Source organism: Callospermophilus lateralis, chromosome 18, assembly GCF_048772815.1.
Source record: "Callospermophilus lateralis isolate mCalLat2 chromosome 18, mCalLat2.hap1, whole genome shotgun sequence".
Classification (NCBI taxonomy): domain Eukaryota; kingdom Metazoa; phylum Chordata; class Mammalia; order Rodentia; family Sciuridae; genus Callospermophilus; species Callospermophilus lateralis.
In genome coordinates this window covers 54,012,832-54,040,786 of record NC_135322.1, presented here as the reverse complement: position 1 = coordinate 54,040,786, position 27,955 = coordinate 54,012,832, and the positions used below count along the sequence as shown (strand labels likewise).

General features: G+C 49.4%; 1 protein-coding gene and 1 non-coding gene across 4 annotated transcripts; one reads left to right on the top strand and one right to left on the bottom strand.

The window, feature by feature from the left end:
- The first annotated feature begins 244 nt into the window (after positions 1–244).
- On the top strand, positions 245–27,248 carry Calb2 (calbindin 2). 3 transcript variants are annotated; one of them, XM_076839097.1, is made up of 11 exons: positions 245–338; positions 11,572–11,648; positions 14,971–15,060; positions 17,241–17,321; positions 21,438–21,494; positions 22,076–22,153; positions 22,682–22,737; positions 23,008–23,047; positions 23,230–23,283; positions 24,079–24,150; positions 27,132–27,248. In XM_076839097.1, exons 1-11 carry the CDS (start codon positions 245–247, stop codon positions 27,246–27,248), a joined length of 816 nt encoding a protein of 271 aa, XP_076695212.1. The 3 variants fall into 3 exon arrangements, with proteins under 3 accessions (XP_076695212.1, XP_076695213.1, XP_076695214.1); XM_076839098.1 differs by lacking the exon at positions 14,971–15,060; XM_076839099.1 differs by lacking the exons at positions 23,008–23,047; positions 23,230–23,283; positions 27,132–27,248 and having other exon boundaries at positions 24,079–24,124.
- Trnav-cac (transfer RNA valine (anticodon CAC)) lies at positions 3,820–3,892 on the bottom strand. The gene has a single exon. It is a non-coding gene; the product is annotated as a tRNA-Val (tRNA).
- Positions 27,249–27,955: the final 707 nt, after the last annotated feature.

Here is a 27,955-nt window from a genome sequence, read left to right as displayed (position 1 = left end):
GCGCAGACTGCGACCACAGGGAGCTAGGGCGACCCGCCCTGCCCGGCCACCCCCGCAGCGCCGCGCCGCGCCGCGCCCCTGAACGATTCCCTGAGCCCGCGCGCCCCCTGCTGGCGGCCTGGCGTGGCGCAGCCCGGGACCGCATATAAAGGCAGCGTGGCGCGCAGCACCAGCGCGAGTGCCCGAGCCCAGCCGCGCAGAGCCACAGCGCTGTGCTGCCTGAGGTCTCCGCGAGCGGCTCGCCATGGCTAGCCCGCAGCAGCAGCCCCCTTACCTGCACCTGGCGGAGCTGACAGCGTCCCAGTTCCTGGAAATCTGGAAGCACTTTGACGCAGACGGTCAGTAAGAGCTCCCAACTTCTGATGCCTCTTAGTCCCCGGGGGACCTGCGGTGGAAGGGCAGGGGGCATGGGTCAGTGCGGGCAGTGTGCGTTTCCCCCTAGGGCTGCTGGGATCAGGGTTTCGAGTCTGGGAGACATTCAGATGCTTTGGAGACAGCTGTCAGTAACTTTTCCTCCCTGACCGAGGTGGACACAGAGCCCACCGCTTTTGCATTCTCATTCCGGGCAACTTGGAGCTTTCCCAGAGAGGCGGCCTAGGCAGGAAAAGGCACCCCATGATTCCCCCTGCCATCTTCCCCACCTTTCCCTTAAAGATAACTTCTTGCTTCCAACTGCTGTGGCCACAGGTCTCAGAAGCCCACTCATTTCTTCCCTCTGTTCCCCTGTCTGAGTGCTGCTAGCCCCATCACCATTCTGGAAGCTGGGGCACTCGGGGCATCCTGACGGGAAAGCCTGGGCTCCCTCAGCCTGGTTGGCCAGGACCAGCAGTGGAGAATGGCACCTGGGCCTCTTAGCACCCACCTGGGCTTCTTTTGTCTATTTTCCAGCCCCATGGCTGGATTTCCCAATCAGAGCAGCAGTGGGTGTGTTGGAACAGGATTAGGGTGCCAGCCTCCCTATTCTCTCATGATGATAATTCTGGGTGCTTTTGTTGACTCTATCTCTGGATGTGGGCAGACTTATAATCTTAAACTGTGTGGTCTTGATGTTGACCAACCCCAAAAGTGCGGTCCAGACCAAATGGCCTTTGGAGATCGTTCCTAGCACTTGGGACTCCAAGCATCTATGGTGGTCTGATTCAGGCATACAGGGAAGCCCCACCATAGAGGCTTCTGATGTCGCTGGAGACTTTTTCTCCATCACTTCAAAATAAATAAGCCATCTGATTTCCTTTCCAAGGTCCTGGCATCCAACATGTGCTGGCATCTCAGATCCGTTGGCAGGGTGGTGGCTCAGGGTGTTTATCCTGGGATTGAGAGTGAGGGGGATGGGAGGCACTACCAGGTGGTGGCTCATTCAGTTCTTCCCTCCTCCCTGATTTACCTCAGCAGAGTGTGGAGGTAGCTAAACAGAGATCCTCTGCTCAGAGTGCTGTGGGGAGGCAAGGGTTAATGTCTAGGGACTTAATGGGTGAAGTTTTGTTTCCTTGGAGGCAATAAAAAAGTGGAAGTAGAGAACTGGGCATCTGGATATCTGGGTAGGACGGTGAACTGTCTGTGAATTTCTGCAGGAGGAGGTGGATTGTTCAATCTGAAAAATGGGGCTAAGGAGAGGTTGTATTTCCATAAAACTTGGTGAAAAGAACTGTAATAAGATTGCAGCCTCAGTATTCCACATGGCATGTACATCCCCTAAGGATGCTCCTGCCCGTTTATCTGCACCAGAGACTTGCATGATTCAAGGAAAGTTACCAAACAGCCAAGGTTATACCACTGGCCTCCTAGATGAGTCAGCTATAAACAGAGGACTCCACAATTCTACTTTCCCCTTTCTGCATGGGGAAATCAGTAGCCCTCTCAGTAATCATGCAAAGCCTTGAGCTGATGAACAATCTGAAATATTGTACTTTTCAAAACCGTTGCACCCTGTTTGAGTCCCGCTGTGAAGCTGTTGGGCAGATTCCCCTCCTGCAGATGAGAGAGAGAAAGAAGGCCTGACCTGGGCCAGGTTGGGTAGCAAGTTAGTGGTGGTGCTGGTGCCTGGCCAGTGTTGTCTCCCCACCCAGGTGGGGGTCTGGACACCTGCTGGAGTTGGAAGAGGGGATTTTTCTGTGATGACAGATGCAAATCTCCCTCCCACTTGCCCACAGAAGAGCCCCCAACTCAGCCTCGGAGGCAATGGGCACTTCCTTTTATCCTAGAAAGGGGTCCTTGGCTTGACTGGAGCACCCTGGATCTAATGGAGGAGGAAAACAAAGAGGGTTAAGGTGGCAGAGATGAAATCGAGGTGGTATGGAAATGCACATACAGCCAAACTGGGATGCCACTGAAGGCTCCAGAGGTAGCTTTGGGGCCACCTTGCTCTGTACCTTCACTTCTGACCTTCTCTGTGCCCATCCCTCCCCTCCTAAATACCTTCAGGCTACAGGTGAGTCCAACAGCTCACCAGGTGAGGTGCCTGGCCCTCTCTGGCCAACTCTGGCTTCTGTTTGCAACATAGGCTTTCTTCCCAACTCAAAGAGTTTTAGTGCTCACTGCCTTAAAGACCTCTGGAAGGACCCTCCTTTTGCAGCTCACAAGGTCCCTGGAGTGAGCTCACTGGAGCCCAGTTAATCACAGCCACCAGAGAGAGGGAGCCACCTCCCCACACCTTCTGGACGCTCTGCTAAACAAAGACAAGGAGACCTTAAGAAATAGCTGGATCCCAGGGAGAGTGGGTTTGGGGGGTAGGAGGCACTGACCCTTACTCAGCTGTTCTAAAACAGAGGAAGAAACTCAACCTAGTGTCCTTGCCCAGAGAGATTGTTTTCAAAATTACCATTAGCCTTGTGGTGGAGAAAAAAAAAAAAGAGCAGGTATTTGGAGAGTAGAGAGTTGGGACTCAGAGAAGCAAAACTTCCTCCCAAGATCACACAGCAAAGCAGGAAGAGGCCGGGGACCTGATTGCCTAGTCTCATGTACCACCCGTGACTCCTCCTCAGTGGTTACCAAAGCCAGGCACTGGGAGGGTTCAGATGTTATCACTTGAAGTCAACATCAGGGGTCAGGAAGGTACAACCAACCACCCTATGAGCCAGGTGGGGTCTAGGGCTCTTCCACATGTGACCTCCATGGTGGGGACCCCCACATGTCTGATGCCATTGTTCTGTTGTTTCCTGGTTATTTTTTGCTACAAGACCCAGGCGGCAGAGAGATGCCCAGGTTAGAATTGACATGCCCTCTCTGTGTGGCTCTGACTGAGGCCACCATTCCATGCTGGTCAAGTTGTGACTCCGAAAAGAAACGCCTTAGTCCTTGCTGTCCTTCTAGAAGCAAAAGGAGTGTGGGGAGAAGATGAGTCCTTTCCCAGAGGCAAGTGGATATCCACAGGACCAAGTACGGAACCCCACTCCCTCCAAGAATCTACCCTACATAGTTAAAATAGCTAGCCTACGCATGCAAAATAGTATGTGAATGAGGGAACCCATTCACAAGTTCTTCGAAATACTGAAGGTTTGCGGGGAGGAGAATCAGAAAAGTAAATGATGACCATCTCTACGGTGGACTCTTATGCAACCAAAAATACTAATGTGGAGCTTTTGTGCTGCCATGGAAAGATGCCCAAGATGTTTGTTTAACTATAGCAGGAGGATCATAAGTTCAAAGCCAGCCTCAGCAACTTATGAGCCCTGAGAAACTCTGAGACCCTAAAATTTAAAAACAAAAAAATGAACTGAGGATATGGCACAGTGGTTAAGCAATATCTGGTACAAAAAAAAAAAAAAAAACCTATAGAAGAATACTTTCATGAGGGCATTTTTTTTTTTTTTTTTTTTTTTTTGGTGGTACTGGGGATTGAACCCAGGGCCTTGTGCATGTGAGGCAAGCACTCTACCAACTGAGCTATATCCCCAGCCCCATGAGGCCATTTTTTATTGTTAATGACATAAGTACATTGGAGAATATTTGGGGAGGGGGGAAAATACCAAACAATAGTGGTAATTTCACGAGGGCGTGTTTTCTTATACAGACAGGAAAACAATAAAGAGGTAAAAAGAAGATAATTTTCTGGACACTTCCCTAAAAGAACATATACACACGCCTTCCAGACTCTTATGGGCTTTTTCCACTGCCAGTGGCCCCCGTGAAGCAGGGGTTCTCTCAAAACCTCTCACGGGGACTTAGCCTGGTTCTTTTTTTTTTTTTTTTAAGAGAGAGAGAGAATTTTATTTATTTTTTAGTTTTTCGGCAGACACAACATCCCTATTTGTATGTGGTGCTGAGGATTGAACCCGGGCCGCACGCATGCCAGGCGAGCGCGCTACCGCTTGAGCCACATCCCCAGCCCCTAGCCTGGTTCTTTATCTGAAGGTCCTCTGAGCCCCATTGCTCTGCAGGACTTCGAAAACTAGGAAGGACCATGCAGAGCTGAGGAGTGCTGCCCTGTCTCTTCTCCTCTTCCTCCAAGCCCAGAGGTCCTAACAGAAATGCCCTGCAAACCACACACCTCCAAGGACCACCAGCCAGAACCCAGTATCCAGATCAGCCCACCCAGGGTGCTGGTCACTGCTCCTTTCTGTCCCCATAGGGAAAAAGGGAAGGAAAACCAGAACAGCAGCACCTCTCAGAGGTGGGGAGAGGTCTGGACGACTGGTTTTGGGTAAGACAAGTAAGACTCCTGACATATGACCAGGGAAGGCTCGCCACAAAGGATTGCAAGATACAGAGCAGATATTAAGTATTTACACAAATACAATATTCACAAGGTAAGTTAACTATTATTCATAAGAGAGTCACGGGATTTATAAAAACAGCTATGCCATTAAAGTCAGTGGGCTGGGAGCTGGGAACCAAGACTAAAATCATCTGACAGAGGCTTTCTTCTTACCCTGTTGGGAATCTCTGGGGTCTCTAGACATCTCGGCCCAGCATGATGGGAGGCTCTGAGGCTCTTTAGAAGAACCTCCTGCCCCGACCCCTGGGATAGCCCTGGATCCACGTCCCCACCCCTCTTTGCTTTCTCCCCCAAGTTTCCAATCCTTTCATTAACTGTGCCCTTTGGTGTGGGGTATCCATGATGTGCCAGCTCTGCCCTCTGGATGACCATGGTCCTGCCTCTCAGACTGTGACTGCACCAGCCAGGGAGGGGTGCTGGGTCTGTCCCCAGGGAGGTGGCCCAGGGGACAGGTTTTCACAAACAAGACATTTCAGCCTGCCTTGCCTGGGCAGCCACCCGCCGGCTCACGTCCCTGCCCAACTCTTCTTGTTTATTCCCCTTCCATCTTTGAGGCTTTTGCTAGCTGAGCCCTCGGGAGGTTTCCACGGCTCAGGAGACCCCTCGGGGAAATCTTCTCCAATACCTAGGGAGCCCGAATTAATAGAGCAGGCACAAGGCTCTTCAAGGAACAGAGCCTCCCCGGGCAGCCCGGCTGGCGTGGCTCCTGGCAGATTGCATCAGATGCCCTCCTTCACCGAGCCAGCCCCATCTGGGGCCTCCAGCTCCGGCCCTCTCCCCTCCGCTTTGGCTTTCTGCTGCCTCCTCCCTCACCCAGTCTGCCCCATCCTCTGGTCTCCTCCATGCCTGGGGCTCAGCCCAGCATTCAGCAGCCTGCTGTCCACAGGTTCAGGGGACACAGCCCAGCTCCAGAGTCACACTCCAGAAGCAGCAAAGCCCAGGAACAGACTGAAATCCAAGTGTCCAAACATTCATCCAATAGCGGTTGCCCTGGGACTTGTTCTTCCAGAAGCTACTGGGAGATAGGGGTGTGCACACACATGCACATACACGTGCACATATGTGTAATTAACAGAGAGAAAAACCCAGACAAATACAGACATGGAGAGAGCTTATGGCCAGGCTGAACAGAAGGCAAAGAGGCTGGTCTGGGCTCTCAGTTAGCCCTGTGACCAAACTCCTTCCCCCTCCAAGTTCCCTTTATAAGGTGGGATTGATGATGCCCATCTGTTTACCTGGCAGGGTTGTGAAGAAGAGCAGGTGAGGTGGGAAGCAGAAAGCTTTGTTTGGTGTGCCTTAGGGAAAGTAATTATAATACTGGGAGTCGATTTCTTGACTCAAAAGGTGGGATTTGACTATTCCAAAGAATGCTCAGGTGGGGACTGGGGCTGTGGCTCAGCTGTAGAGCACTTGCCTAACACGTGCGAGGTGCTGGGTTCATTCCTCAGCACCACATAAAAATAAATAAATAAAGATATTGTGTCTAACTACAGCTAAAAATATATACACTTTTTTTAAAAAAAGAATGCTTAGGCTGGAAGTTATGGGGATATTAGCTTTTCAATCAATTTGAACTTGGTTGTCTGTGCAGCCAACAAGTGACCTGACCTCAGGATGCTTTGATGCCGTGTCACTGGGAAGTGCAAAACCGTGTCACTTCCCTCCTCCCACCTCCCTGCCCTACACATTCTGGGGCACTTAGCAGATTGGTGAGCTAGAAGAGACTGGTCACTGCATCCAGGCCATGCATTCTCAATTTTAACATGCAGGAGGGCTCCCTAAAAGACAGGTCTCAGAGCCTCCATGGCCCCCAGAGAGATTCAATAGGTCATGAGTGGGGCCTAATGATGTTCAGTTCTCACAAACTCTCAAGTGACCCCCATGCTGCCTGTCTAGACCACGATTTGAGAACTATCAACTATAACTCAGATGTTAGCATGTTAAAGAATCACCTGAGCCAGGTAATAAAACAGATGGCTGAACATCAGTGCTCTGGGGAAGAGGAGTCCGGTTCAGAAGGTATAGGGAGGGGCCTTGGGCTCTGCATCTCTAACCGGCTCTCGAGTAATGCTGATGTTACTGGTCCACAGACCACACTTGAACAGCAAGCCCTTAGGCATTATTCTAAAGCTATCAAATTAGAATCTTCATTTTAATAAGATCCCCAGATAATTTTCCAAGCACCTTACAGGTGAGGCCTGCTGCTGCACAGGAGTTCTTAACCTTCACTGCACATTAGAATCACCGGGAGAGCTTGGAAAACACCCCACACCACCAATTAAGTCAGAAGGTCTGGGAAGGGCAGGCAATGGTGTAAACCCTTCCCAGGTGATTCCAGTAACCAGCCTGGGCTGAGAACCGGTACTCTGATGAAAGCAGTTCTGCTGGAACCCTCTGGGCTGAAGGGTTTTCAGAAGACGATTAGAGGAGACAGCATAAACACACACCTTTGGTTCCAGGAAGGTTTTACAATTTCTAAAATGCTTTCACAACATCCTGTTGTGTGGCTCTTATGGTTACTCTATAGAGAGGACATGAGCAGTTATGCCCACTGTAGAGATAGAGAAAACAAGGGGTATTGACTTGCTGAACATGGACAGGCACAGAGCTGGTGGCAGAATTAGACTCAGGAACCTCTTACCTGTTCAACTCTTAGAAAATCTGCATATACGAACTTCAGGGAGAAATAAGCAAACCCTTATAGGGTGGAGCCTCCTTTGGAAAGTCAAGGCTTTCCATAGTAAAGAAGTGTTGTCCCCCTCTAGATGGGGGAAACTGAGGCACGTGATGGTGAAGAATGGAAGCAAGAGGTAGGTTCAGAAAGGACGCAGGGTCCCAGGCTCCCACCCTGCCCCCTCTCCCTCGAGTTCACTTGATGCGGTTTGATAAGGAGGTTAGGAGTGCTGGTTACTATGGTAACCACATCTTTATCAATGCTCATCCTTGTGAGATTTTCTTGGTGGCCAGTCACCCCAACCCCCCAATAAGAGGTCCCAGAAAAAACAGAAAAGGTTGTGCCAAACTGCATTTCCATCCCTTGGCTGAGGCACACGGAAACCGGGGGCTATAGGCGCGTGGTCCCAGCTTGGAGCGAGGGGCTCATCTGGAACCTTCTGCTGCAGGGGCTTCCTTCTGCCATGCCACCAGCCCAGCCCCCGGTCCCCTCACCCTGCCTCTAAGTTCGCTCCTCACCTTTCCTTCCCTCTTCCCAGGGCCTGGGGCTGCTCAGAGAGGACTGCACTGGCCCGATCTGCCCAAGCAGGCCTGGGAGTCACCTCTGGGACATCACTAGCCTTCATTCACTGCACTCCACACGCTCTCAAGTACCAGGTGGAAAATCCTTTCCTCGCTGAGGGTCGGCCTTTCTGCCACCCCCCATCCAGTCAGAAATAAGCTTCAGGATGGCAGGACCGCTCTGGCTTGCCTTTGCCCTTCCAGCACCTCGTATATGGCCAGCCTGAAACGCATGCTCCATAGATGCTGAGTAAGGATTGAAGGAAGGAAGGAAGCCCCAAGCAGGAATTAGGACACTCCAGTTCTGGTCCTGCCTCACTGTGTGATCCTGAGCAAGTCACGTACCTCCTCTGTGCCTCGGTTTCTTCTGTCACCAGGAAGATGCTGTGGTGTGAAGGCAGGGACACCTCTGTTCATCCCCATGGTCCCCATGGCAACCCACACAGGCCCTACACATAGTCAGGCCTCACAGTGTCTGCTTGAAGCAAAGAAGGAAGTCAAAAGTGCTCTGAAAAATGAAAGACTTGGTTTCCGTACCGGGGTTGTGGGCATTCAGAAGTGTCCTGCGGTACTTTGCCGCACTGGCTGCTGGAGTTCCCTGAGGTCATTGAACCTCCTCCCAGCCTTCAAAGGAGATGGAGTAAAAATAAATGCTTATTGCAAGTTGTAACAAGGTCCAGAAAACCCCTGAGGAGAAAGTGACTTCTCTTGGTCTGTGCCTTTCTACTTTTCTCTTTGGGGTTGGAATTGGTCAGAAGAGCCCGCTCTGCCTCCTTCAGCCCCTGCCAATCTTCCCAGCCTGAAGCAAGCGGCCCAAGGCCAAGCCTTCCCTGAGCCAGTGGCTGGCTGAGACTCCAGCCGCAATGGCAATGGCTGCAGGCATTCTTGAGGCTCACTTTGGGCCAGCAATTTAGGCGCATTGTTTATTAGGGTCCCGCTGAATCTTCACAGCAGCCATATGAGCCATATTTTATAATTAAAGAAACTGAGGTATGATAGAGGTAGGAGAAGAATGAGGAAGGCCCAGGAACTTTGCCAACTCCTGACCTAGTAGGTGAAGGGGCTGGAGGAGAAATAGCAGAGCATCGAGTGTTAGGAGGTAGCTAGAAGGAGGGGCAGCCCCACAGAGCAGCATGACACATTTGGGGGGCGGTACCAGGGATTGAACTCAGGGGCACTTGAAAACTGAGCCACATCCCCAGCCCAAAATTTGCATTTTATTTAGAGACAGGGTCTCACTGACTTGCTTAGTGCCTTGCTCTTGCTGAGGCTGGCTTTGAACTTGTGATCCTCCTGTCTCAGCCTCGCAAGCCCCTGAGATTACAGGCGTGTGCCACCGTGCCCAGCAGCATGACCCATTTTGTTGGCTCTGAAGAGCACCTCCAGATACACTCCCCAAACAAACACACCCTCACCCACGTGGGTCAGGGTCCAGGTCCTGTGGCCTCTGCTTCATTGAACCAGGATGCACATTCTTGGTGCCAGCTCCGAGCCCCCTGCACCTCCCATCACATCCTCAGGCTTCTGGAAGCTGCAGATAGACCCAGAGCCCAGCTCAGCTTTCTACCTCCCTGTCTGACTCTGCAAAGCCTTGGAGAACAAGGACACGACTTGGCCCTCTCAATCCGGAGGAGGCTGCACCAAAGCTATGGGAGGAAGGCCTGGTCACTGCAGAGAGTGACCAAGGAGACCAAGTGACTTCTTCCTCCAGCCCAGCAGCACAGCATCAACTAGATGGCTGAGCCTTTGCTCAGAAAGCCCCTTTCCCACCCCTTCCGTTCTCCCTCCCCAACTCTGGCAGGCCCCACAGGCCATTAGGCACCATCCTCTTCTAAAATTCCAACTCTCCCAAAAATTTCTGCAGAGGAAGAAAGATGACCACCCGGTCCTAGCAGGGGACTCACATTGCAATCACCTCTTTTCCCTACACACAAAATGCATAATTTACCTCATGTGATTCTCTCCATACAGTGTTTACTGTGGCATTTTCACTGCAGAGTGCCTTTGTTATTTATTTGGAATTTAAGTTCTCAGGTGGCACTAGGAGGAGAGGCTGGGCCTAACCTCCCACCCCATCCCGAGGCCAGGACGAATGCCCTCAGGTTATTTTTTGGTTATGCCTGTAATTCCAATCTCTCTTGAAGAAGCAGATCGCCCCTTTCCTGTTCAGGTTAAAACTCGTCTGTGGGAACCTTGCTCACTGGCTTTGGATCAGATTTAGAACTTGACTTAGTTCAGTGGTTTCCTAATTTTGCTGCCCATGAAAATCATCTAGGAGTTAAAAAAAAAAAAAATCACAATGCTTAGTTCACACCCCAAGCCAATTACATCAGAATGTCTGGAGGTGAGAGTCAGACACCATGTTTTTTAAAGATCCCCAGGAGATTCCAATCTGCAGTAGTAGTGCCTGGGAAGGCTTGTTTTAGCCCTGATTTCCCTCCCACAAATGCCTCCACTCCAACATAGCACACTAACCATGGCCATGGCCCCTGGTGCCTGGGCCATCTGGGCTCAAGGTGTAAGACCCGACAGGACCTCTCACCACTTGTGATCTTCTGGCAAGTCAGGCTTTGACCTTGCTGCCTGGTTCTGATCGGTTTGCTTCTTCCTCAGGTTCATTCCCATCTTGCACACGGGTTCTGGTAATTGAATTCAAGCAATACCAACATTTTTGCACACTCATAATGGACTGTGTGATTTACATATGAAATCCCATTTCGTGATAATAATCCATCCTGCAGATGAGATGGGTTCAATAATTTCCTTTCACCGTGTCCTTCTGTATCCGTTTCTGAGAACTGTCATAAAAAGGACCACAAACTAGATGACCTACACCACAGAAATGTGTCCTCTCACAGTTCTGGAGGCTGGGGGTCTGAAGTTGAGGTGTGTGTCTACAGGGCTAGTTCCTGCTAGGGGCCGTTGCAAGTCTCTCTCCCAGCCTCTGAGGTGTTGGCAATCTGCTGCTTTTCTTGGCTTGTAGATGCAGCATTTAAATCTCTGCCTCCATTGTCACATGACCCTCTTCCCTGTGTCTGTGTGTCTTCACATGGCCTTCTTATAAGGATGCCAGTTGCTGGGCTTAGAGCCCACCCTAGCCCAGCTTGGTCTCATGATAACTAATGACATCTGCAAAGAGCTTACTTTCAAATAAAATCACATTCTGAGATTCCAGGTAAAGGTGGATTCTGGGAGAACACCCTTCAACTCTATATACCTTTCCAATCCCAAGAGCCCAACTTCTGCCTCTGACCAGAGCCCTCCACCTGCTAACAAACCTGATGCAGATGACTGACTCCCACTGAGCCCCCTAGTGCTTTCCCTGAAGGTCACGGACTGAGGTGACAGCTCCCAGCTTCCATCCACTTCTGCCAGCTCGAGTCAGATGCTAGTTTCCCCACTGTTCTCTGGCTGAATACCCCGAGGACCCCTGTCAATCTCTGCATGGAAATGCCCTGAGGGTGGAACCCATATCCCTCACTCTGCTGGCTACTGTTGGGGGATGGGTGGGGAGAAGTTCTACAGGAATCCCCCCCGCTTTCCTGCCGCACTCCTGATATTCCAAAACACACCCCCTTTAGCTGAAGGCACTTATTATTATTTTCTTTTTTCTGTCTTTACAGGAAATGGATATATTGAAGGTAAAGAGCTAGAAAATTTTTTCCAAGAGTTGGAGAAGGCAAGAAAAGGCTCTGGCATGGTAAGCCCAGCCCCTTCCCCATCATTTCAGGTTGTCTATGCCCTGACCCATGTGGCCTTGAGCATGGTCTGCTCCTACGGCATCTGGCCTTGATGCTTCAAGGTTTTTTTTTATCCGTAAGGATAAAAAGAAAAATTATTAGAACACTCCCTAAGAGCACCTTATCTCCATATCTTGGATGTCTGGGATTGAGAGGTGACATAATTGGCCCAGGGTCAATATTCCCCCCAAAGCTACATAGCTGTATTTCTGTGTATGTATGCATGAAGTATTTTTTTTTCCTAGGGACAGAGTCCACAGCCTCCTTAAGATGCCTCAGAGGGGTAAGGACTTGAGACTGGATGCTCAGGGGTCTTCAGTGTCTGCATTCTAGATCATTCTAGATCAGTCTCAGCCCTATTGATATCTGGGGCTAGTTTTGTTGCAGGGGCGTCCTGTGTATTGTAGGATGTCCAGCAGTATGCCTAGTTCTACCCAGGAGATGCCAGCAGCACCCTCCTTCGAATTCCCCTAGGTGGGGACAGAAAGGTCCTCAGTAGAGAACCACCCTTGTAGCCCAACAGAGGCTGGGATCCTCAGCATGGAGCTGGAGGAAAATGGAGGACTGTTCTGAAGCAGTACTGGCCAGCCTTGTGCATGGAGGTGTCTTGAACTTCTGAGCCTGAACTCAGAGACTCCAGATCACAGCCAGGCCCCTTTAGTCAAAGGAATGTCATTTCTGTGTGAAGGTCTGTGATAGTGAAAAGTTGAGGTGATTGGAATCAGGCTCTTGTGACTCCCATGACTGGTTCTGGAAAGATGGAGCCCACTCCCTCCCACCAGCTCCTTCAGGTCTTTTGAGGGTCTCTCTCCTCTCCCCCTGCTGCACGTCTGCTGCCCTATCCACTGCTTATTCATGACTCGTCGGGAAGCAGTTCACAGATGAGCCACAATCACCCAGGAGCTCCTGGTTCAAAGCTGAGCAGAGCACCCCAGTGAGAAGAGCAACCCTGGGCTTACAGGGTCGGAGATGATTCATGGGCTGGTTTATCAATACTTGTCTCATCGACCCTCATTACTACAATAATGAAGCTTGGATTACAGAAATCAGGGCTTCAAAACTGACACCAGGATCATGGACCAGGCAGAGGAATGTGCTTTAATGGAACGTTTCAAATCTGAAATTCTTCTCTTAGTCATTCCCTTCCTCAGATGGCATCAGGGTGATTTTCAAGTCTGCCAACAACAATCCCAATTGCTGTCACCCATGACTGAGACTCAGAACAATTTGTTAAATGGTAGGAAGACTGTCAGTCCTGGAAGCAGGAGTCATGAGTTCAAATTCTGGCTATCCTTAACTGGCTGACCTTGAAAAAAGTCATTTCTTAGAGTCTAAGAGGGAGAGTCCACTAACCTCAAAGGGGCCATGGTAAAACTCAAAAGGTTTGACCACATTTGTGATAAATACATGACATCACACCATGCACGGGTGTAAATATAAATAAATAAATGTTGACCAACACATAAAGATTGGCAAATTGAGACTAGTTCCAAAGGTAAAGGTGGTAGAAGGGATTTAGAAGAAGTCCTTGGAATGGGTAGAATTTCCACTAGGAATCATGAAACACAGGAAATCAACAGATAAGTGAAGCAAAGGCATCAGGTGCCCACTGTGGATTCATTACTGATAGGGATGAGGAAGATCTCTTTGGTGCAAATAATCCACAGCATCCCAAACCAGGGGAAGATGTAAAAGCTTCAGGACAGTCTTACATTTAAAAAAAAATATTTTTCTTTAGCTGTTGATGGATCTTAATTTTATTTATTTATATGCGGTGCTGAGAATCAAAACCAGTGCCTCACACAAGCTAGGTGAGCACTCTACCACTGAGCTACAAACCCAGCCCAGGATAGCCTTATATTAAAGACAGAAAGTAATGGACTAAAGGAACTTAAGTTGTTTTTCTACAGTCAGAATAATTGAATGCACTATTTAAATTGTCCCTCACCATGTAAATGACATCTCATATTCCTCCTGGCATAAAACCAGAGTAAGAAATATTGTGGAATTGCTAGTTAGTCTTCAAAGAGAGAAATGAACAATTAAATATTGGGCAGGGGCACTGGATTAATTTAGGTTCTATTACAATCTGTCTCGGTAAAATGTTGGAGCCTCCAAAAATGTATGAAAATATGTTCAACAACATTAGCAATTAGGGAAATGCAAATCAAAAGTACACTTGGATTTCATGTCATACTAGTCAGAATGGCAAACCATCAAGAATACAAGTGGTAATAAATGCTGGAGAAGATGTAGAGGAAAAGGAACACTTTTACACCTGTTGGTGAGATTATAAATTGATACAACCACTATGGAAATCAGCACGGAGGTTCCTCAAAAGGCTAGGCATGGAACCACCATATGACCCAACCATAGCACTCCTTGGTATTTATCCTTAAAAATTAAAGTCATCTTACTACAGTGATACGTGCATACCTATGTTTATAGCAGCACCATTCATAATAGTCAAAATCTGGAACTAGCCTTTGTGTCCATCAATGGATGAGTAGATGAAGAAAATGTCACACACGCGCACACACACATGCACACACACACACACACACACACACTGAAGTTTTATTCAGTCATAAAGAAAAATGAAATTATGTCATTTGCAGGAAAATGGGTGGAACTTGAGACCATTATGTTAAGGAAAAAAAGCCAAACTCAGAAAGTCAAGGGTCGCATTACATGTTTTCTCTCATATGCAGAAGCTGGAGAGGAAAAAGGAAAAGAAAGGTTTAGGGGGCATCTTATGAAAATCAAAGGGAGATCAGTAGAATACAGGAAAGGGACCAGAGGTTGAGAGGTGGGAAGGGAGAGGGAAGTGCTGGGGAGTGATATTGGCTAAATTATACTGTTATGTCGTGTGCATGTACAAACAAAAAAATCCCACCATTATGTGCAACTATAATGCACCAATAAAAATGTGGGGAAATAAAATTTTAAAATGTTGGGGCCTCAGTTCTCCCATCTGACTAATGGGAAATGTCTAAACCCTTCTGATGGAGTTGTGGTTGAATCCGTTTTGAAGGCAATGAATAACCTGGTACAGAGCATGTGCTGTCCCACTTTGAAAATTATGCGACGGAGACTTGAATAAGAAACGACTTGATTGGGAGGGATGGTGACAAGGAAAAGGTCACGGCCCAGATCCCTCAGAGCACTGGCTGTACCAGCTCAGTGCCAGTCAGGACACAGGATGACTCCCGACACTGCTGCACTGAGACCCGCAGCTCCCATGCGAGGTGGCAGCAAAATCAGCCCTTGCTCTTTCCACAGATGTCAAAGAGTGACAACTTTGGGGAGAAGATGAAGGAGTTTATGCAGAAATATGACAAGAACTCGGATGGGAAAATCGAGATGGCGGAGGTGAGTGCAAGGTCCCAGCAAAGGAAGGGCTGTCTGACCCCTGTGCCTCTCCTGGCCACATGCCTCCTGCTGGGTACCCAAATGAGGGTATGACAAGATCCACCAATGAGGCCCTAAGGATATCCACCCTCAGCGCTTGGGGTTGACCAAAGAGAACAAGGGCAGCTGCCCCGTGAGGGAGAGCAGCCCTCAGACAAACCAGAGCTGACGCCCTTTACACATTTTCCACCCAGGGAAAGAGGAGACTCTACACATTCTCCAGGCCCAGCCAACGTGTGATGGGACCTGGGCCCTCAGGGTCAATGCACAAGTGTGGGACAAGCACAACTGAAGAGAGTAGGGAGAGGAAGACAGGTGGACAGGAGAGCTCATGCCCCACCCACCTCAAGGCATCCAAAGGCACAACTATGAAAGATTTATATAGATACATAATTTACACATATATAAATTACACATATAAGCATAATTTATATACTATGCATAATGTGTATACTTACATGTGTTCATTCATCCATGCATACATACATACACATGCATATGCTTATATACAAACATGTCTGTCGAAAACTCTGGTGATCAGTGTGCCGTTCATGGTCAAGGGGTCAGATGGTGGTACGTGAATGAGGGCATAGCTCCCCCCAGGTAAATTGTTTCAGGTGCTGCTCTAGAGCCCGTTGTCCTAGAAGCCAAGTCTGCGACAGCAGTTCAAATGGATGTGATTCTTTGCAGAATAACTCTTAAGGGAAGGGAAGAAAGGGTGTCAGGAAAGGGCAGAGAGGCGGCTAAGTAGGCAGGTGGTGTCTGCCAGAGCCAACCTTGCTACCTCATGGGGAGCTCTAGGGTGTGGATTGTGCCACAGAGTGGGTCCCACCTGGAGGCCACCATGTTGTCAGTCCTTGGAAGCAAGCTGCCCCTTTCTGGGGAATGGGGAGCCCAGGAACCTCCCTGCTGGGCAGCTCTGGTTTGTCTGAGGGCTGCTCTCGTGCAGGGGCCAGCTAGGAGCAGTGAGCTAGCAAACTTCAGGGCCGCTGAGGGATGGTGCTGCAGCCTACAGAGCAGCGTGAGGTAGGCTGAGGCTGGGCTCTGGCAGACACCACCTGCCCACTTAGTCCCCTCGCTGCCCTTTCCTGATGCACCAGGAGGGGCACCAGAACAGCTGCTGTGGACGTCTGTGCTACAGTCAGAAAATCCTCAGTCACAAGGGCTTAAACCGGGATCAGCAGACTTTGTAAAAAATACAAATGACTGTAAATGCTTTAGGGTTTATGGTCCATGCAGCCTTTGTCCAAAACTCTCCAACTCTACCACAGCCGAAAAGCAACCAAGAAAAGCTCCTAATGACAAAGGTCATGGGCAGGGGTTGGTGCTCTGAAAAGGAGGCCAGGGCTGCAGCTCTGCTTCTCTGCAGTTCTCTGCCTCCAAAACACCTTCCTCCTCAACTGGCAGCAAGATGGCTGCAGCAGATCCAGGTACCACACCCAGATCCCACCATGTCCAGCAGAAAGGCCCCTCTTAGGTGCAAAGAAACCATTCCCAGTCCCCTCAGCCGTCCTCCCTTCACATTTTATTGGCCAGAACTGGGTCACAGGCCTACCCGTAAGCCAATCACAGGCAGAGGGAGTGGAATTATCACATTTATCTGACTTACATGATTTGCTATTGTCCGGAGGAGGCTGGGAGCAGGGGGGGAAGGCCAGTTGGTGGGCAGCTGGCAGTGTTTACTGCATGAACGTATTTATAATTTTTGAGAATCAAATTGTTGAGGTATTATTTTATATACAATAAACTGCATCCATTTAGAGTGTCAAAATTCTTGAGTTTAGATTTTAGACCATGAGATCTCCATCTCAATGGATCAAGATGCAGTCATTCTGTCACCCACAGATGTTCCTCCTACCTGAAGCAGGCCATCTCACCCCAGGCAACCACCAAACTGCCCGGCTCTGGGTGCTTGCTTGTTAAAGGAGTATCCCTTTCTGTCTGTCCCGTTGCTCCTATCCTAAGGATTGCAGTAACCCAGAAACTCTTCTCAGAACAATCTTCTTCCCCTCTGAAGGGAAGCCAGTAGAAATGTGGCCTCCACACTGCCCCTCCACTGGCCCCTTCCATCCTGCCTATGGAAACTCTGCTTCCCTCCTGAGGTCCCCGCTTAATGTTGGTGTTGCTCTGTGTGTCTCCAGCTGGCACAGATCCTGCCGACCGAAGAGAATTTCCTCCTGTGCTTCAGACAGCACGTGGGCTCCAGCGCTGAGTTTATGGAGGTGAGACTTTCTCTCCAGGTATTGGGACCAGCCTTCCTCCTGTGTTCAAAGCCAGGCCCACATTCATGCCCACTAAGGATCCCTAGGAGATGCTAAACCCCTTAGAACTCTGCCCCTCAGGGTGTGGTCCATGGCCTGGCCCGGCAGCATTAGTACCACCTGGGTGCTTGTCACAAAGGCAGACTCCCTGCGCCGCTGAATCAGAGCTGACATTTGAACAAGATCCCCAGGTGGCGTGTGCCTGCTAAAGTGTGGGGATCAAGATGAAAAGTTTGGGTCAAAGACAACTGGGGCACGCTATGTACCTGCATCTCCCCTTTGGGGATGTACGGTGGCATTTGCAAATGACATCAGACTGCAGTGAAGACTCTTGTTTCATTCAGCCGGGCTCCAGCTCATCTTACCACCACTACCCTTCCAGTTAGTCAGAGTGGAAGTCAGAGTTCCAAGGTTTGGGAAGGATAGACTTATGTGCCGGTCTAAAGCTGGAAAACCCCAGTGAGAACGCCAGTTTCCAGTGTCTTCTGGATTTGATCTTTGACTGTGGTCTGGGCTCCAGCATCCCCCTTAAAAATGAGCATTGCCCCTTTGCAATAAGAATTGCACACAAAATTCAAATGTCTTTTGAATAACATTCAAGGATAGATAGATGGAACCATATAAAACTGCTGATATTGAACTGCTTTTTGACATGTAAAAATTGGAAGTTCTGGATGGTTCAATCCATATTACTAATCCTGATATCCAGCCAATTACCAATTATTTTTTTTACCATTTTTCTGGGACTTCGCACCCAAGCCATTCATAACGTATGTCTCTCAGAGTGAAATCCAACCTGTTCCCACCGTGAAAACTATGTGTTCTGATACTTAACGACCATCTTCAACGAGACTCAGAGTTGCCATTCACTAGGTAAAATCCATTCCCAGTCACCAGGAATCCCTTTCCCATGATTTACTGCTGAGAACAACAGCAGAGCCAGCCCAGAAACCCACACAGCAGCGACCTCCCCACAAGGATACAAAGTCGGTGAGAAAGAACCAATTCTCAAGGCGGAGAGTCATTTTTAAGAGCAGTTTGCCTAAGCATCAGATATGGGTTTAATTTTATGGTGCTTTAAAGGATTCTCTCCAGTTTTTCTGAGATGGAAAGATCCCATAAGCTGGTAATTGACATTCTGGATTATGTCTTGGTTGTTCTTTTGACTACGGGGGAGATAACTACAGCTTATTCTTCTAATTGGGGGGGGGGGTCCTGTTTTTATGAGTGTCCATTTTTCTGTCCACAGAGAAGGGACTACTGTGTCTGACCCCTCCTTTCCCTGGACAAGTGGACAAAAATTGGCCTCTCCTTCATCTCTGGTCCAGATAGGGATGAGGATAGCTTTCAGGGAACAGAGATGCTTTTAGAGGCACAAAAAGCCTCTCTCCCCCACCTCCTCAAAATTATTAGCATTTTATCTCCGCGTGGTTGGCATGATTCCATATTCTTACACACTTTTATTCTTCTAAGCCCCAGCTTAACTGTAGAACAAGCACCCTCCACCGCCACACCTCCTGGGATCCCACCTTCCTGCAGTACCAATCCCTTCTGGGGTATCCGTTCTTTCTGTTTTTATCAGCCAGAAACAGGAAATGGTCCCTCCAAGCCCCAAAAGCCTTGTGCTCTCAGCTCCTGACCCGCTGCTCAGCACCACATTTTGACTTCTAATTTTAGGGACACCTCAGGACTTCTTTGAGATTTCACAAAGCCCGGGTCTCTTGAACTCTTTTCCTTGAATGAGAAGAGAATAAGGACACCCTGATGGATGGGCACCAGGCGCTGGCGGGGAAGAGAAGTCAAGAGTGAGAGCCCACAGCCAGCTGCGGTGGGGGTGGGTCCGGGGAGGGAGGTCAGGCCTGCTGACAGGATCAGTAAGGAAAGCAGCTGGGGATGCTCTGTTCTGTGGAGGACTGGGGTCCCCGCAGGTCACCTGCCTTTTCAGTATCTTGGAGTTTGTCTGCTTCCTTTCTCAGTCAAGACTCCACTGAGGAGCTAAATTCTAATGCTCTAAATACCTGCAGGTGGCTGGTGAAGTCATACTTGGAAGCCTGCACATATCTCTTAGTGCCTTTTCAAGGGTGGGTTTTCTGGGCACAGGAAGGCATGTTTTGGTGGAACCCGAGGTATTTTTTTTTTTTCTCCAGAGAAAAAAACATTTGCCTAATCAAATACCATCTACCAAAGTTGTCTACAGCACATCAACTCTTTTGCTGGAATTTGCTCCTGTCTCCTAGCTTTGAAAAATTGGGACCAAATTTCCTGAGCCCTGGCGCTGATGCACCATGAAAATCACACCACCTTGTTTGATGTAAAAGAAAGACTTTAAATTATCCGTAAACTCGAACACTCCTGTCAATACAGGGAGCATGTGTGGAGAAGTGGGGAAAGCCAGAGATAAAGTTCAGGAAACAGGATTGATGGCTGTCAGAAAACCAAATCTAGCCAGTGTTCAGGTGTGCAATTTGGAGCCAAGAGGGGATAGAGGGAAGAAAAGTCAAGAGAACAAAACTTGAAAGAGGATCTAAGAAATAAGAAATCCAAGACACCAAAATAATCCCAAGATTTAGGGGAACAGAGCTCTCTGGGCCTCTTGGCCAGACATGGGTAGCAACTTCTGCCCTGAACCTCCACCTCAAGACTTTCACTCTTCTCCACCAGAGGACTTCGGTAAAAAGGCTGGGGGTCTCAGTGCATGTGCATACAGGACCAGACTTTCCTAGGATATTGTATTAGTCATCTATTGCTGCGTAACAAATTATCCCCCAAAGCACCCTTAAATAAGCATTTATTATCTCACAGTTTCTATGTTGGGAAATTTAGGGACAACTTAGCTGGGTGGCTCTGGCCCAGAGTCTCTCACAAACTGCTGGTCAGGATGTCAGTTGTGCTGAAGTCCCCTGAAGAGTTGACTGGGATTAGGAAATATGACATCTCCTCAGTGGCTCCTTCACAGGACTGTTGGCAGGAAGGCTTGGTTACTTACTGCTTGGGCCTTTCTATAGTGCTGAATATCCTCATGACACTGCAGCTGGCTTCCTCCAGAGCAAGTGACCCAAGAGAGTGAGAGAAGGAAGCCGCCATACCTACCTTTTATGACCCAGTCCCAGAAGTCACACACTCTCTTATCTGCCGTATTCTCTTCATTAGAGGTGAGTCCCTCAATCCAGTCTACAGCCAAGGAAGGAGAACTAGGTTCGACCTTTGGAAGGGAGGTAAAGAGTTCTGAATATCTTAAGACCATGGCTACTGTGTTTGTGTCTCCTGCGTAATGTCTGTTCCTGCTCCAGGGGACAGAACAGAGAGGCAGTCAAACCCATGTCACTACAGTTTCTGTGTTCAGAAAGTTGTGCCTGGTTCCAGTGGACACCAAACTGAGACTCAGATCAGAACCCACAATCAGTGTGGGATGGGATCCATCCAGGGAGGCATCTGACTGGGCAGGCATTTGTCACATGCCCACTTGTGGACATGGGGTCAACCTCCCTGAACCATATGGATTGATAGGGGGTTTCCTATTTTAAAAGGATGTTTTTAATCATAAGGTAGGGGAGTGGCTTTAGTCATACAAAAGAAACTGATTACCAGTTCTGCTTCACCATCAGATATGGCTGCCCTGTGGTGGAGGGATGGAGGAGGGGGCACAGTGAGCCCGTTCCTTCCCTTACCAGGGGGCTCTTCCCCTTACTTCCAGCCCCCACCTGGTATGGGAAGCTTTCGGAGCAGAAAAAAGATACCCACATGCCCAGAACAAAAATAAGATCCACTAGATCCCCGTTCTAGACCTGGTAGAAGCCACTTGGTTTAACACTTTAGAAAACATCAACACCAGTTACAAGTTGATCCAAAGAAGGACCCAGTCCTGCATCAAGTTAGAGTAGGGTGGCCTTGTTCAAGCAGTTTTCTCCTTCTCTGTGTGACCTTGACTAAGACACTTCCCCTCATTTCCTCCTTTGTAACTGGGCTAGACCATCCCCATGTCCCCATTCTACTCCTCCAATAAGATCCTGCCTGGTCCATTAAGGAGAAATGGAAGGAGGCATGCGGGTTATGAACAGGCTGATATTCCCCTTGCAGGCTTGGCGGAAGTATGACACCGACAGAAGTGGCTACATCGAAGCCAATGAGCTCAAGGTAGGATGAGCCTTGGGGAAGGTATGGAGAATGTGGAGAATGAGCCAGAGGCTGAAGTGGCCAGGGTTTAAGGAACCTGGGAAGGGCGGGGACGTTGGACCAGGAGCATGGATTCATGGCCTGCTTAGGAGTACTTGAGCTTGGCACTGGATGGTTGGACTTATTCAGAGAAGCCCTGTAAAATCAGTAATGTGGAGCTGTAAGGCCACAGAGTTCAACCACCCCATGCTCCTCTACACCCTAGTGCCCAGGACAGGCATCCTGGAGGCAATTCCAGAAAGATTGGTCTTCTGGCTTGTACATCCATCCCTAAATTCCTCTAGGCAACCACTGATCTTGGGGCACTGGTGAGCCCTGTGTGATAGAGCCAGTCTCTACCACCTATTGCATGGGAAAAGGTTGCAGCCAGAAGCTACCTAAGGTCTTTAAGTTCACTGCACAAGTGTTAAAGATCAAGGAACATAAGCTACATAACTGGTAGACCTCAAAGAACCATGTCAACTGTCTGAATGAGCACATAAGTAAATGAACGAGGGACTAGAATAGTGAGTCAAGCTCTGAAGAGGCCTTTTGTGTTCCAGGGATTCCTGTCGGACCTGCTGAAGAAGGCCAACCGGCCGTATGATGAACCCAAGCTCCAGGAATACACCCAAACCATAGTGAGTGAATGGAAGTGTCCCCCCTCCCAGGGGTGCAGGCCACTGGAGTCCTGGTGGGCAGGGTCTTTTGTTTGCTGGTTCTTCTGGCCTGGGTGAAGCAACTCACAGTGGCAGCTGTCAATAGGGATGTGAGTTCATGCCCCACACATCCTTCAAGATCCCCACTAAGCTGACTTCTGGGCCAGTGTGAGCTGGAGGGGTCGCGGTGGGGACAATCTGTTTCCCTGGCAAGCCCTGAGGCCCAGGAGAGGATAAACCTGGAGAGGTTGGGCCTTTTGGTGCTGGCTGGTATCCCTCCACCACCCCTCTCCCTGAGAAGGGGAGAGAAGAACAGGAACCAAGGCACAGCTGTCCTTCCCAGTCACTGGTTGAGACCATGTTGATCCCTAGCCTCCGGGTGACCTGAGAGGAGGCATGAGCACACTCTGCCATCCTCCCCCTCTTCAGTGGAAGGAGGTGGCAGGTCAAGGCCCCATGTGAGAGAAGGTCAAAGCAAATAACGCCAGCTCCTCTTTCTGTCCCCAACAGCTACGGATGTTTGACTTGAATGGGGATGGCAAACTGGGCCTCTCAGAGATGTCCCGGTAAGTGCCTGTCCTCACCACCGTGTCACCTTGAACAAGACTTCCTGTCTTCCACTCCCATTGCCAAGATGGCGGGGTGGAAAGAGTGGCAGGTCCAGGTATCAAGAAGCCCAAGACAAAGCCAAAACTCACCTTGTCCCTCTCCCTCTTCAATTTTTCATCAACTCCGGATTACAAAGTGCTCAGACATCATTTCCACTGCTGCCCCTGTCTGCATGGTCCTTCCCTGTGTTTCATCTCCTAATCTCTGCTCTGACATTTTCCTTGCAGACTCTTGCCTGTCCAGGAAAACTTTCTGCTTAAATTTCAGGTAAAAGAGCCACTTTGCCTTTCTTCCTTTCCTCCCTGCCCTTCATCTCTCTGAGCTCCGGGACCTTCTGCCCCTCTTTGCCCCAATCCAACGCACACCTCACACCTTACACCTCACGCGCATGCTCGTGTTCACACCCTCCAGGGCTTTGGCTCCTGTCTTTAATACCTTGGTCCTTACAGGGCATGAAGCTGACCTCAGAGGAGTTCAATGCCATCTTCACATTCTATGACAAGGTGAGAGAAGCAAATCCACACAGGATGGAAAAGCAGGGGCCTGCCCCGGCCCCTAACCTCCCCCCACCCCACCCCCAAGCCCTGTGGGAAGAGATCAGCTCTCCAGAGGGGCACTGGGCCATGTGGTTCCTTCCTGCAGCATCTTCTGCTCTCTGATTAAACAAGTGTCCTCCTCTATCCATGGCCTGAGAAGCCCAAGGGTTTGGCTTCTTTAAAATGCAGCAAAGAATAGTTAGAAGAGGCTGATGAAGCTAAATGTGATCACGTTGGAGACACAGCCAGTTGGCTGCACTAGAATCAGTGCTGGGATTGTGATGACCTCCTCCACACACACCCCACACCACGCCCATGTGACTCTGTGGTCTTATCCATGACCAAAGGGTCGGAGGTAGACTTCATTTATTTATGTTCGTGGTGCCTGGGATGGAACCCAGGCCCTTGCACATGGTAGGCAAGCACTCTGCCACTAAGCTACATACCCAGCCTAGGAAATTGACGTGAAATAGCCCCTAGACTCAAGGAGCTAATTAGATGCTTCTGGAACCTCATTTATATATATTCATGAGAAAAGGCTTGTCCTGAACTGCCTGGTTCCTGCACTGGCTGGTGGACAGAGTGACACGTAATTCTATCATTACATGGTCTGAATGCCTCTTTTGTACAAAGTAACAGGAAGGATAGATCCTCGGGATAGATCCCTGGAATGGATCCGGGTGGGGGGAAGCAAAAGGCAAGGCCGGGTGGCAGGGGCTTGGGTTTCAGAGCTCTGAGCTGACTCTCTGCTGCCACCTCCAGGATGGAAGTGGCTACATTGATGAGAACGAGCTGGATGCCCTTTTGAAGGATCTGTATGAGAAGAACAAGAAGGTGAGCAAGTGAACCAGAGGCCTGGGCCAGTGCCTCAAGCCAGGTGCCCCGGGGAAGGTACCTCATAGAAGAGAGATCATGCAATCCCTCTGTGACTCATTTCACTCAGGGTAATGTCCTCAAGGTTCATCCGTGTTGTAGTATGTCAGAATCTCTGTCCTTTTGCGTGTGGAAACTACATTTGGTCTGCCCATTCCTCACCTATGGACACTTGGGTCTGCTTCCATTTGTGGGCTCTCGCCAATAATGCTACAAAGCAATGACAATTTTGACACAGCCCAGCTTGTGGCAGTGTTAGCTAAATTGCCCACACACACACACACAAAAAGACTTTTGACATAGAAATTTTGGAGGGCAGGAGGGAGCAGCTATTCTGAATTGATTCAGTATAGAATCCAGAGCTGGGGAAGGAGTTAAAAGGAGCCACCGAGGAGTGTGTTCATCTCAAAGAAAAGGCTGAGAAGTGAAGTTCATTCTTTTGCCTGGGGTTGGCTCTTGGGCATCCTGCAGACACCCTCAGTGGTCTCACCCTGGTGCCCTGGTTGAGGGATCAGAGGAAACTGCAACCAGGAGACCAGGCCTTTGCAGTTGTCTTTCTTCACCCCCTGGAAAATGTCTTTCAGAGAGCAAATGGTTTTTCTGCTTTCCTTAATTAGACGTTGCAAGCTCTATAATTCCTTGAGTTGTCTGACTGCCTTGGCTGCCAAGCAAGAGCTAAATTTAATGCTCAATTTCAGGAAAAAAAAAATTTTGCTGCAGCCTTTGAGTCTATCTGTCTTTCCAAGTGCTTTCTGATCTCTTTATCTTTATCTTGAATATCATCCTTCATTTATTTCATGTTGCAGAGTGTGTGTGTGTGTGTGTGTGTGTCCTACAAGTCCTTTTAGAAAGAGGCAGAAAATATAAGGAATCAAAGACTTCCTAGGAAGAAGGAAATCCTTACCAGGTATGTGAACTGAAAAAACTTTTTCCTGGAACCATAACCCAGTAGAAAATTAGGCACCCCTAGGCGTCCAAGGAATGCTGGCACCTTAATGGAAAATGTCTTTAACTATAATTGGATTAATGAGGCACAATTATTCTTCATAAGGCCCTGTCTGACACCTGAGGTTGATAAACCCTGAGGCATGCATTACATTTCAGAGTGACCTGAATTTCCTGGTCATCAACTTGCTAGGCTTTTTCTTGACTAAGAACCATGTATAGACCTGCACAGACCCCACATATGAAACAAAGACAAATATTTGGGTGTCAGGATTCAGAAACAACTCTGAAGGTTAGAGGATGGGATATTAATGAAGCTGTTTACCTGAGAGCCTTCCACCTGGACCAGGCCCTAGATTTGGCACCTGGGGAAGGACAGAATGCATCAGTAGACTGAGCTGCATGATTAACGAACAGCACCTGAGTTGGGAAAGGAACGGCCATTTGTGGTGAGCTCACATGGCATACGCAATTCCATTTTGATGGTGCCTGCACGGACTATGATAAAGTTTCTGAGCTGATTAATGTTGGAGGCTCCTAAAGGGACAGGCTGATGGGATTGGACTTCAATATTTCTTAGCACACCTAAGGCCATGGCAACTCACTAACGTCTTCCCCAGTGTCAAGCAAAACTTGGAGACATAGAAAGTAAGCAGCCCCTCCCTCTAGGACACAAGGTCTCTCCACTGCCACATTTCACCATGGGAGTTTTCTCAAGCATGGGGTTGATAATGCAGAGTCCCTTCCTTAGTTCCTGAGTGGCAGATAGCCAAGGCACACTCCAGTGTTATGAATCAGGTGACATTTCCAGGGACTTTACAACTTTAGGAAAGATGTCCCCCAGACTAGAGATGCTTGCAAAGTGCCCTTGGAGTGGGTGGGGGTACAAAACCAGAAATCAGTTATGTGGGGGGATGTCCCTAAACAACAATGAATAAGACTGACCTTTGGGAACTGAAAAAGAGGTGATCAAGGACAGGTAGGCCAGGTAAATAATTAGGTAGACTTCAGGGCTCAGAGGACAAACTAAGGATATTTATGACAAGTTGGTCCAACCTTTTAGTGAGTATCTTAGTCTTTATGCCTCCGTTTTCTTATAGCAGAATGGAGAGGGTTTTTTTGTTTGTTTGTTTTATGTATCTGCCAATGTTTTCAATACAGAAAAAAAAGAGAGAGAAATATCAGAAAGAGAAGGGAGGCAGGATCAGGAAGGAAGAGGAAAAAGGTAGAAAAAAGGAAGGGAAATAGAGTTTAAGTGATATTTCCAGTGTTGATGGTGACCTTGCTATATTTCAGACCCACTGGCTGTTTGTATTCAAAGCAATTATTGCACACCATACATTCAACATAAGGCATGTCAGGTGTAGTATTGTTTAATTTTGTCTCCGTTTTCCATGAGTATATGTTCATGGATACCTTAGAGGCCCACAAGAAGCCAGTGAACAAGAAGTGGGCTGGTGAGTTTTGTTTGTGGTGGAGACATGCGGGAGGCTTAGGGAATTATGGTCCAGTCCACCTGGAAATAGATCAGGGGGCTTTCCTGGCCATCCCTCCATCACCTGTGGGGACTGAGATTCGCTCTGAGTAAATGCAGCCCCGTGAGATGGAGGATGTTTACAAGTTATGCACAGATAGCAACCAGCATCGTGATGGATATCCTTTTTTGGAGTGCTTGGCACAGGTTCTGTACCAAGTGTTCACGTTCACCCCTCCCTCTAATCATCTAACACCTCAGTGAGGCACCCACTTCACAGGTGAAGCAGCTGAGCCTCAGAAAAAAAAAAATCTGACTATCCCCAAAGGAATGCAGCCAGTGAGTGAGAGTGTTTTAACCCAGGTCTGTCTGGATCCAAAGCCTGGGCTTTGTGTCCCTGTGAGCCACTTGCCCTGGGATGGGAAGAAAGTCTCAGGCCAGTGTGTTTATGAATGCGCAGGAGGGCTCCTTGGGGTGGGGCCCTTCGCCAAGCCTGCTCTCACCCTCTCCTTCCATCTCCTAGGAAATGAACATCCAACAACTCACTAACTACAGAAAGAGCGTCATGTCCTTGGCCGAGGCGGGGAAGCTCTACCGAAAGGACCTGGAGATTGTGCTCTGCAGCGAGCCCCCCATGTAAAGGGGAGGCAGGGGCTGATTCCCTACCTCCCGCAACCCCTGCCCTTGCTGTCCTGATCCTTCTCCCCAGACCCTGAGATTGTGAGCGCCCCTCCCCCACCCCTGCAACCTGCACACCACCAGCCTGCAGAGCCGGACAGGAGAGATGGAGGCCGGGAGGCCATGGGCCTCTTTGAGCCCGGCCAGGCACAGAGCGCTGCCCGCGCGGATCGCCAACTGCATGGAAGGTGGGTGGGGGCCGGGGTGGAGCTTCCCTCGTTCTCTCTGCTGTGATGCATGAGCTCATTCGCTGTACGATTTAGGCTTCTCGGTCCAACAGAGCGCGCGCCCCTCCCCCTCTCGCTGCCCCGCCTTTCCCTGGGCCACGCCCACCCCGGCTCCGGCTCCGCCCACCGCCTCGGTAATGGTGTCGCTGTCTCCCGGAGCTCCCGTTGCGGAGGGCCTCTGCCCTCTCCGCGCCTTCTGTACGTGCGTGCTCCCTTCTCTTGGGTTTCTTGTCTTCTGTTTACCAAAGAAGAGTTTACAGACAATAAAGTGGAAACATTCTGCGGTGGGAGCTCGTGTCCTGTCGAGGGGTCACCGCCTCTCAGCCGCTCTCCTCTGCCAAGGGCGGGGGGCTGCTCTCGAGCGGGTGGGCAAGGCCCCGGGACCACGAACCCGCAGGCAGGACCCAAGGTTCTGCGGCCGCCACTCGCCACGCCCTGCCTG